Genomic DNA, 11,839 nt, shown 5'->3' with positions numbered 1-11,839 from the left:
AGTAGTTGGAGGTAATAACTGTGTTGCTCCCCCCCACTTGGTCTCTATGGAGATGACCTTAACACAAACCCTAATAAAGGCCCAATTAACCCCAGGGCTAAAGTTAAGAATCATTTTTGACTAAGACCCTTTAAACCTACATTTGTGCCGGCTAGATGTTGCAGATGACATGACCAGCCCAATCGACCCTTGGTTGAGTGATGGTGAACATTGCCTCCATTTTGCCCAGGCACAATGATGGCATCCAGCTCAGCTCTGGTCTCCTGCTGTTTGTTGTGTTCAACCTCCAATCTCAGCCATGTCAGCAGGCTCCTTATCGTGATGGACAGCCACCTCTCGCCCACCGCTCCACATGTTTGTAGATTGAAAGATTATCTGGCAACCTGCGGGTTCCCTTCCCTCTTAGAAAAACATACAAATCTATATCCACACAAATCCGATGGCAACCATATGGGCCTTGGGGCTTGTTGGAATGGGAGTGAAAACGGAGGACCACATATACAATTCATGGACTCCTGTACAAAGGAAACAATGAGGGAGAGAGCACTTTGCTAGCTTGCCTAGCTCCAGTGGTGGAACAAAGCATCTTGGGTAAATAACACAATAGGTGTCTGAGCTGACAGCCAGATAGGGGGTGGTAGTTGATTTATATTCCTGCCTGGAAGGAGATTGAGGAGTCAAGGCCAGGATGACCTGAACGCAAGGCGATGGATGTGGCCGCAATTGCATCAAATTGACAACAGATGGCACACTGTAGTTGGTGATTTGTATGCTGTGTACACCCACACACGGGGTGGTCACTAGTTTAGAGGACAGAAGGTTTTCGATGCTCCACCACTATTAATTATTTGATTGAGAGTATTGCTAAGACAGTGAGTCAGCTGGTGAACACTATGATAATGAGCTGCTAATAGCAAAGTATCTCACAGCTTGTGGCCGTACCAATCACAGGGCCATATTCTGAGGCAACATTCTCCTCTGAGCGACATGTATACAGACATACATACATAAGGAGGTTATGACGGTGTGTTTATGCATAGATATTTAAATTAGGTGACATCTCGGATACAAGTTGAGAAATGACGTTAGGACGAACAACACCAGCCTATAATCATCAATAGACTGAATACCACATTTTGTGCAGCTTGTTGATGATGAAAATCAAGCAACTAATTGTCAACTGCTCCTTTTTTTTTTTGACTAGTTTCCCTTATTGATATTATTGGTGAGTACCTTTGATCAACAGAGGATTTAAATGAATACATGTATGCACTCAATTCTGTAAATCGCTCTGGATAAGAACGCCTGCTAACTGACTAAAATGGTTTACTTTTATTTTATTTGAATGAAAGACAAAATCTTATGAAACAGCTGGACAGCTTAATATTTGTTCTGCAAATATTATTTTGAGGACGTTCCTGAATTGCATGCTTCATAGTAATGAGTGTTGGTGGTGATCAATTTAACGGAAGCATTTTGATATCTATCTATGCTGCCTTTCAACCTGTGGTCTCAGCATATACAGTACATATTAATCATTTGTTGCCGCTCACTCAAAATAGCCCAATTATCCACTGTGTAGGCCACTACTGTGATATCATTCATCCCATATCATACAGGGAAAAATGTATATAAAAGACAGCGAAAATGGATCTCTATGGAGACCTATATTTATCCACAAACCATATAGGTCAGTGGAATAAGAAAGAATGTTCTCTATTGGAATAATACAAAAAAATAGTTTATATGCTTTCCTATGTTGAAGTTTTAGAGACACATTTATTTTCTTAACTTCTCAGATCGCTTTGGTGGTTTATTGTGACGATTTTGTGACATCACATTCAATCTCCCAGAATGCGTGGGAATGCTGAGTGGAACACTATTGTGACTTTCTTCCCGTTCAACAGTAACAAACACCGTAGACCTCTACCTGTACGCACCACACCGGGAGGGGTTTTGAATGCTGTTGTGCGACTGTCAAGAGGCACTGTAATTTGAAATCGAGGACATAAGACGTCGGACTGAAGAGCAAACGGTCCGTACCCATAACTTACCGACTCCGGTCTGTTTTGCGGTTTATTCCTATTAGATTTCCCCCCTGAGAAATCAGTCAAGGAATATTCATTGCGTTCTGGTGTGGTGGTGGGGATTTCATGTCCACCCCGTCTTTTTAGAATGGCGAGAGAATACGCTAAACATTGCCCCGCATCACCAATGAAAAACTGTTTGTTGGTGACAGCAGCGATCCTTCTGATTATTCAAGGTAAGAAACATGAACATTTACTTATATTCCGTCATCTCAGGTTATTTTATTAGCCTACCGCTCTCTGCGTGTTCTTTCTCTGTTACTATGGGTCACGTTCATTCAAAGGTTCGGTATCGGCAACCGACATGTGTCATATAGAGCCATCCACCGTCCCATGTGAAAAGCATGCACATTGTGTGGTTCACCCACACGGTCATACACGATTTCAGGGGTGACTGTGGTGGATTTCTCAAGACCTGTTGTGGAAGTTGACTTGTACACAATACCGCCAGGTTCCTTTTGTCCCGAGTTTTGGTACACCATGTTATGCGTGCAAGGTGTGGCCTCCCGGGGTATTTATTTCTCAGAGCGCTTAGACAGCAGGTGTGATTGTTCTGAATCACCTTGCCGGTGTGCATGTTCCGTTTCTATCCCCCCCCGGTTGATTTCTTCTGGTCTGTTTTGGTTTCCTCAGATCTGTTCAGGTAACACGTTTCATTCAGACAATAGTGATCTAGCTGATCATTTACACGAGCAGAAATGAAGTCAGAAAATGAGAAACAGGGTGTTGCTGTACAACAACAGTCAGCCAATACGAATGGTTAATGGTCGTTTTGTGTGGTGTCCTCTATCGTAGCCCCAAATCTGTACAATTGAAGATGGTAACTGAATGAAATACGAAGGAAGATGGCAACTACATATACCCTCAACACTCCTTTGTTTTAGCCTTATAACAATGGCAATTGTCATGTATCCAAGAACTCACCTGCATACAGCACAATTAAAGAGTGCATTGACTGCAAGCCTAACTATCAAAACCTGAGCATGGATATGAAGGGGGAAAAAACACGAGGTCACATACGGTTGGACTGGTGTTTGACCTGAGAGAGTACAGCTGTCTTGTTTGTAGCCTGTTAGGGTTTAGGGCTATTTGACTTTTGAGGGATTTGATGGTTGATCACACAGTGCATATGCACAGTGTTGCGTAGCCCTAGTCTATTTGTCTTTACATTTACTGCAGCCGGATTCTTTTAATCGTTATTATGAGTTTCTGGGTAGAGGTTTGCATGGGTTTACAGGTCAAATAGATTTGATTGATACTCCTTTACTGGCAGGCATGAATTTGGGGGATTGGGGTGTCCCATCGTGTCTGTTGCTCGTGTTCTATTTGATAAGTGTTGAATTCAGGCCAGGGTTGTGAGAAAAAAAACCGTTTTGTGTGCTGTCATGTGTTTTTTTGGAACCCAAAGCATATTCCAGTTCTCTAGGAATTCTACTTGCTCTTTTTATGTCCATACAAATCCTTACAAACAGGTGTCAGTTTGGTAAGACCTGACGGTATGAATTGAAGCGAAACCATTTCTGAATGTTTACGATTTCAGAGCTCAAGCAACATTTTAAAGCATCACGAATAGACTTAATATAACAAACACTCCCCCATCCTATACCCACACCAACATAAAACAATTCCAGCCCTTTCACAGCATGCCCATTCTCTCTCTCTAGCCTATTTTCAGACTGTGTTCCAGCTCCCGTCCGGGCCCTTTGTTGGAGAGGCTTTAGTCATTGGTGAATTAAAAGGCCCAAATACCCCCTCCATCTCCCCCCTGAGTTCTGGGCCCCATTGTTTATATATGTCTGGTTTGTCAGAGACTGGCAGAGGGGGTGGGGAACTCAAACTGCGAAAAAGTCCCTGCACGTCCTCAGCTCAACCAAATCAGGCCTCTCGCTGTAGGGGAATTGTATCCACCGTTTCCTTCTTGAATGTAGAGGTTTTCAGGTGTGTTCAAAGACAATAACCAACTCTTATCACAGCATTATCAAAAGAAAATCATTTAAATTATTTTTTTTTATTAACAGTAAACCGTCTCCAAGGATTACTGTGGAATAACCCAGATCATTTTACAGAGAAATGGAATAGAACTGCACCCGCATAAATGGGTGAAGAAATGCCGTGACTTAACGAATGCAAGTAGAATCATACATGAGTAGTCTTACGGAGGAGTAATGAGATTCGATTGAGATGTGTACGCCATGAATAAATACCCTCTCCACCATTGAGTAACTTCTAAATCGTTTGCAGAAAGTTGGTTAGGTCAATACCTCTTGCTGATGCAACCGAGATGGTGGCGGATAAACTACAGATTTTTTTTTTTTCAGTCTTCAAAAACCTCTCCACCCACCTGCAGTTTGAGATAAAACGGAGGCTAAAGAGATGGATTTCTGAGTGGGCTAGGAAAACAACTCTTCTCTCGCCCGTCCATGTGCCCTCTGCCTAAATCAGAATGTATGACTTGGCTCCATGCGACTCTCCTGCGTTAAACACGTCATTCTCATTCTGCACACCAACATCTCTCTCAGCCAGGGTCGGGGTGAAAATGTATTCGCGGCACTTCTCTATTTAAAACAGACACAGAGTATAATTATTATTTTTTTCTTTCCGCTGGGCCAGTGCAAGCCGTATTAATTACTTTTATATCCCTCAGCAATTCCGGGGGTTGATTTGAAAATTGTGCCTGACATCTGCAGCACAATGCTTGTCCTCGCCACTTCAGTGTGCTTTCCTTCGAGCACTTCATCACGACATTTGGTCTCTGCAGACCTGGGGACCGCTCTGTCTGGCTGTTGAAAGGCATGACAAAAACACATGCTGATTTGTCTTTACGGTCGAGGTCGTAACCCCTCTATGGTGTGGAATAGACGGTCTCTGGTCCGGATCAAACAGGAGCTAAAGCACCATCACGTTTCTCCACCGCTTTTGTATCAGTTCACCTTTGTTGAGTCTATAGGCAACTTGAACTTGAGGACTAAACACAAATGGATCTAGTTGCTTCCTGTCGAGAGATCTTATTACCACTTCCTTCACCTTCTGATTTTCATTTGTGCAGCTCCCTCAACCCCAGGCATCCAAGCAAAAAATGGAATGGAATAAAATGACATGCATGGAAAAACGAAAATATGCATTTTTTGCCAGGATGCATTTTTATGACTCTGAGCGAAAAAAAATATATATATATATATATATATTTTTTTTACTCAACTAGTGGCAAATGCCCCATGTTGTTTTTGGTAACAAACAAAAACATAATAAATGTTGCTTCCATTTTCCAGTGGGTTTGGCAAATGAAACTGACATGCATGTCTAGGCCCGGCAGTCTTAACCCTTGAGTCTATTTCCAGTGCAGACAGGGGGTTTTAGAAATGTGACGAGAGCCTAATAGCGCGGGAGGTTTCTATGGTGATCACTTTCGGGGGGGGGGGGACTTACATTCGCCCAGTTTTCACACTGGGTGAGTGATTGCCGCAGAGGTTGCTAATAAGATGCATTCTCTTTTCAAGTATGCTCCGTTACATTTTTTTGCATGCCATTTCTAGTAGGCCCAATCCGATGTACCTGGCGTATAAAATCCAGGCCTACACAAATGTTTAAACAGTTAAGAAGGTTTAAACGGGTGGGAAATGTGAGCACATGCTAAGGTGACTTACTGTTTGCAGCATCACACATTCGTACACAGGAGGCTGGCAGAATCATCCAAGCACATGGCACTGAACACAGTTAATCAGACACGGGCATGATCTGATCCAACTGGAACACAGAATGATCGGAATAACACCATCCAGCCTCCATATTGAACTCGACACGTTTGGGGGAATTGCCAACCTCTCACTATTCCTGGAACTTTTTTATAGCTTCTGGGTTTATTGCGCTGTGAACACTGCCACTCCCCTTTGAGTGTCAGAATGCTTCTGGTTTTCTCGGAATCAGCCGCCCCGAGCGTGTCAGAGGGAGCGGGAGGCCCCCTCCTTGGACTGTGGAGGAAGACACGGGTCCGAGGCTTATGACTGCACGGTAGAGGGAAAACGGTTAAGGCCTTTTAGTGTGTACCATTTCACCGACCTAGAACACGTGGTAATGGCAGCGACCCTACACTGACTCTGGTTGTATTCACCCGCTGATATGCAGTACATAACCCACCGCCAGTGGCGTATTCTGGGGAGCGCCACAACAAGCCAAGGTGACTGCGTGCTATGTAAGGCTTGGCAGTAACGCCGTCGTTGGTGCGCCTGCTTTCCCACGGCGCGCGTTACGCCTCCTTATCCAACCCCCCCCGGCCAGCTTGTTTGTTTGGGTGGATTACTGAAGGGGATGGCATGAATTCCTCCGCTCAGGTTTTTGTCTGTCTGTGACTCACGGATGATGCAGGCTGGACTCTGCCAAAGGGAAGACATGGCAGGCCTCCCACCTCCATCATCATCAGTCGCTATCGCTCAGTCGGTGTGTGTCACATGGTGTGGCGCTCATCGCATCGCCCCTGGTGATCAGAATGCAAGCATCGCCACTGCTGGGGGTTATCTGCCTTTCTGGCTGAATTTGAAGAATTTCCAGATTAGTTTCGCAGCAAGGTTCACAAGTTCATTGGCAACTGTTTGTGTGTATTTGTGTATGCGGTGGTTTCCGTCCACAGCAAATATATTGTTTGTCTGGAAAGCACTGTAGCAAGGGTTTTGAATCAATGCAGGTTAAGGTTACCCATTCACTCACTCATCCCATTGCCTTATATGGCCAGTGGAGCGAGACGGCACAATTACGGTGGTTCGCGGGGTTGTTTAACATAATCGCTCTCTCAGCCTCTCTCCTCACTGTTGTCTATCTCCACTCTTGCATTTACGCTCATCATCCCTCCCTTCCTTCCTCTTTGTCTTCCATCTTCTCTCTCTCTCTCTCTCTCACAAAATCAAATTGTATTTGTCACATGCGCCGAATACAACAGGTGTCGTAGACCTTACAGTGAAATGCTTACTTACAAGCCCTTAACAATGAGGTTTTTAAGAACCCCCCAAAAAAATATAATTATTAACAATGAGGTTTTTAAGAACCCCATAATAAATAAAGATATATATATATATATATATATATATATATATATATATATATATATATATATATATATATATATATATATATATATATATAATAATAATAAACAAATAAAGCAGCAGTAAATAACAATAGCGTGTGCTCAATCTTTTCTCTTTCACGTCTCCTACTCTCTGTTCAAAGTGCGACCAGGTAATCAGTGAATAACGGGAAGGTGTTAACTTGTGCCTTTCAGGCATGCAACAGATTCCTTGGCCCGCTCAAAGGTGAATGATAGGTTTCATCCAACATTTTCCCAGGAATTTATGCTCCAGCCAGGCATAATGTGCCTCGATAGCAGGAATTGGTTTCTATTGATTGTTTTATTGTTGATGTTCAGCAAGCCCCACAGTCTGCTGAGTGTCTGCTCAGTGCTGAGAAATGCTGTCTGGAATGACACTGTCCTAAAAAAAAAAACTTTAAAAAAAACGTCTCGCTCTCTTTTCCTGTAAAAGGCTTACCAGCGTGATTACTTGTGAAAAGCGAAATTGGCTTTCTGCCCTCTGTCTTTCTCCCACTCCCATTCTGTCTCTCCCTCACACATTAAAGCCCGTCCTCTAAGATGAAACCCTGGCACCCTCCATGGCTCTCTCTGTTGCGTTGATCCTTTCTCTCTTTCATATTTTCCCCCTGAAATCCCTCCATCTCTCGCTGACTCGGTGGCTGAGCGGGTCAGGCATGGTCATGTTTATTTGAGTGCTTATCTGTAATGGTGACCCTCAGACCGAGGCCACAAGCCTCCATCTATTGCCGTGTCCCTCTCTCTCTCCACCTCTCGCCACGTCCAATCTTTCTCTCTTTGTGCTCGGCCTCTCCAGCCACCATTTCCTTATCCATCCCTGCTCTTTCTCTCTCTCGCTCTCTCTCTCTCTCTCTCTCATCTTTTCACGCCATTCCTCTGCACACCTCCCCCCGCCCCGAGTCCAGACACAGCAGAGCAGATTAGTTGGACCGTCTCACTTCCTCTTCCTCTCCCCCCCTGCTCAATTCAATTAGAGTTTACCGTCTTGTCTTGTTCAATATGCCCTGATTTTGCCAAACTATGTACATAGTGAGATAATATCTAAGAGAAGGCGCTACTCGCCCTCCATATCTCGTTCTCGAATTTCCCAGTTCTGCCATAGATTATTTGTCTGCTCCTGTCATTCTGACACATGATTTTCAGCCTGAGTTGTTGAACCCAGATATCATAGTACAAATGGCTGGAAGAAGTGCTTATTTCAACTATATTCCCCTAAGGACCCCCCCCATCCGTGATGTTGCAGCTGTCTCGCTCTACATTGTCCTCGCTGTTCCCTCTCAATGCTGTGTTTGTGTGTGCTCAGGGAGAGAGAGTTCACTGAGAAAAGGCCCCTGCAGTTGACACCCCATAACGACCAAAGATGATTACAGTTAGTATTGTTTGTTCATTCGCTGTTCTCGCTGGTCTGTGTTTGCTAATCTAATCTATTTCCTCGTACAATTAATATTTATTTTAAACAACACAAAAAAGGATTTTCAATAGCGTGCCTCTTTTCAGCACTTAGACCCGTAGCCAAGATGATGCGTCTCCCCATTCATAATGAATGAAGAGATATAAAAAAAAAGTATTTCTTCTGCCTGAAAACGTATGCCAGCTCAAACATTGTCTTTGCACCATAAATCAGAACAATGTAGCACAGACTAATTGCAGTGTCGCGTTTGATGATTAATTAACGTGGCGTGTCAGAGCTTCTCAGAACCCCTACTGCTGCCTGACTCAGACTGCAGACTTTAGTAGGGGGGAGGGGTATATTGCACTGTGGATATAGGGTGTGTCTGCACTGAGCGGACATTTTTAAAAGATGACCCGGAGGACCTAGACTGACCTGTCCTGCAGGTACGACTTCCTGCCTGGTGCCCTTTGCCCTCCTGCCTTCAGAAGTCCACAAAGCCCTGCGCCGTGGACTGTGTGACAGGTCATCTGCTGTCCTATTCATCATGTAGTCTACCTGGAAAAATGGAGCCCTGGCCTCTCCAGACGGAATAGATTGCGAATGTTCTCCCTCCCACCATTACTGTGACAGAGTATTGAGAGAGAGAGAGAGAGTCCCTTTTGAAGCCTGAGTGTCGAACCTGTACGAGACGAGCTCTCCTGCTGTTCTGGGATCTGTTTTCCCCTGCCCCGAACTGTAGCCCTTGGGATTCGTTGATGATAAATAAAATCAAATAAAAATCTGGATCCAGATCAACCTTTAAGTGGCTCTCTTTTGTGTTTTATCCTGCGAAAACGGCACTCCAGAGAGGAGACGCCTGTTTTTTTTTTTTTTTTTTTTTTGCCACTCATGAATGGAGGTGAATAGCTACTTTGCTGGGGTTTTGACCCCATTAGACAGTCGCTGTTTGTTGCGTCCCCCCCCCCCCGTCCCCCAGCCTGCCGCCGCGATCATTAGACCTTGTGTAAATGTTCTTCCATTATGGCGTGAAAGACAAGTGGGCTTCACTCCGATGAGATTCAGTTTCCAACAATGGTCCTTGTGGCACGGAACATCTATATCTAGAATTTACTGTAGCGACAGGAACTCGGGCTGGACCTGGTTTAGTAGACACCATGTTTGTGAAGCGGTATCGTCAATAGGTAAGAGAGCCAGGATGCGTAGTACTTCACTTTCTTTTCACAAGGACAGTTCTGTAAGAGCAACGTAGCACGAATTGAACTCTCAAGGCCAGCACGACTGTGGAGAATGAAATGTTATTCATGTGGGTGGGAGAAAAAACAAACATATTTAAGCCGCCCTGTTAATGTATGGAAATAACAATGCTGCTAATGATAGTGCACCGACGAAGTCGAGGCCGACAACGCAATCCCAAGGGACTTCCCAAACCCGCGCAGTCGTCCAACAATCTTTGGTTTTATTTCCTTGCATCTGGTAAAAGGCCCTGAATTTCGTGACCTTTTCCACTCAGTTGCTAATTACATACCCAGGATGAGAATTGCCACCAGATTAGAAGAGCCGACCATGGTTTTTTCTCTCCTCTCAGTGAGGAACCTGGTGCTAAATCCGAATGGTTTCCAGTCTTAATGGAGCCTTAACAGTATTGAGCTGTGGGGTCGAATCAGACCGCTCTCTGTGTGTGGGAAGAGAAGACGGTGACACATACCAGATAGAGGTCAACGGAGGTCAGACAGGATAAGGTAACGGTGGAGTGGGCGCCGGTATCTCCCTTGGACAGAGAAAGGACGATGACAGGAGAAACCTGAGGAGAATGTGATGCAGAATACTCTGAGGGGGTTTGTGCCTTGGAGTTGTCGCTGAAGAAACCGGATGAGTGAAGACCTATGGAAAAAAATAAAAAATAATAATAATTCTGTCCAGCTTTGCTATTTGCCGTATCGCTGCACATTCTGCCTGTGGAGAGCATTAGTGCGTGTTGCTGAAGACCTCCCCTGAACTAAAAACCACCCCGCGGTCCCCCGAGGGCCTTTTTCCTTCCCCGGTCCCCCCCTTTATTGGGGCCTCGCGGTGCAACCGAGCTGTGTTTATGATTACTCTGTGTGCATGGGCGCAGCGCGTGCCAGTATTTTGGGGAGCTGAAGGGGGGGTATTCTGGGCATGCGTCCACGTTCTGCCTCTGGAATCATCTCCCCGGAGTATCCCCCAAACCCCCTCAGGCGCCGCCCGGTTGGCTGCGGCCCAACTCTATTCATTCCTTTATCCAGACGCAATGCTTTTTGCTTTTTTTGCCCTTCGTCACGTCCCCTCTGCGTGTGCTTACACTCGTTTGCAGCCCAAGAGTTTGTCAGCGATTTTCATTAATTCATCATCATCACTAGGCCCGACGCTCCGGGGCAGAGGGACTACTTTATTCCCACTCTGTTCTCCCTCTCTGTTCTCCCTCTCTTTTCTCCTGCTCTCTCCCAGAGACGGGCTAAACATGCTGCCGGCTGTGAGCAGACAGAGGGATGAGGGGAAGAGGAGACTGTGACGCCAGCCGCGATTAGAGCTATGACACTCCCCGATTTAAATAGACACCGCCTTGGGAGGGAGCAGAAGAGTAAAGGAGGAGGGGCACGGTGCCTGCATGTCATGCCCACAGGAACGTTTTCGCCCTCAAATGAAATACTTAAGCCGGCATAGATTAATGTACTTTGTGGAAATGTGGCCCTTCTGTACCCCCTGTCTTCATGTCGAAACGCTCCCCTTCCGCTTTGTCTCTCTCTCTCGCCCCCCACCTCCCCTGTTCTCTCTTTCTCTACACCTCCCCTGTTCTCTCTCTCTCGCCCCCCCCTCCTCCCCTGTTCTCTCTCTCGCCCCCACCTCCCCTGTTCTCTCCCTCGCTCTCTGTGTCTCTACACCTCCCCTCTCAGGGCACCTCTCCACTTCCCTTGACTCAGTGACTGTCAGTTTACCTCTTAAACCCAGCCCTCCATCTACTGTCAGTTTACCTCTTAAACCCAGCCCTCCATCTACTGTCAGTTTACCTCTTAAACCCAGCCCTCCATCTACTGTTAGTTTACCTCTTAAACCCAGCCCTCCATCTACTGTTAGTTTACCTCTTAAACCCAGCCCTCCATGTCTTATGTTATATTGTATTCTTTAGCTCACTCTGGCACAGACTGCCTGATTATTTGCCTTTTTCAAACCATTCCCCTCTTTAGCAGACATGCTCTCAATCTCTCCTTCCCCCTGTGTTGAAGCCTCTCCTGCATCTCAGTA

General features: G+C 45.4%; 1 protein-coding gene across 2 annotated transcripts in view; it reads left to right on the top strand.

Annotated features, from left to right (window-relative positions):
- Positions 1 to 1,849: 1,849 nt before the first annotated feature.
- Positions 1,850 to 11,839, top strand: part of LOC112229823 (poliovirus receptor-like) — an 80,639-nt gene continuing 70,649 nt past the window's right edge. Inside the window, exon 1 of one of the 2 annotated variants that reach the window (XM_024395901.2) lies at positions 1,850 to 2,263. In XM_024395901.2, the coding sequence (XP_024251669.1) occupies positions 2,176 to 2,263 (88 nt within the window). In that variant the 5' untranslated portion in view covers positions 1,850 to 2,175. The remainder of the gene's footprint in view (positions 2,264 to 11,839) is intronic. The other variant, XM_024395902.2, reaches the window with a different exon arrangement.

Source organism: Oncorhynchus tshawytscha, linkage group LG31, assembly GCF_018296145.1.
Source record: "Oncorhynchus tshawytscha isolate Ot180627B linkage group LG31, Otsh_v2.0, whole genome shotgun sequence".
Taxonomy (NCBI): Eukaryota; Metazoa; Chordata; class Actinopteri; order Salmoniformes; family Salmonidae; genus Oncorhynchus; species Oncorhynchus tshawytscha.
Note: the sequence above shows the minus strand (reverse complement) of the source record. Positions and strands in the feature narration are given on the sequence as shown.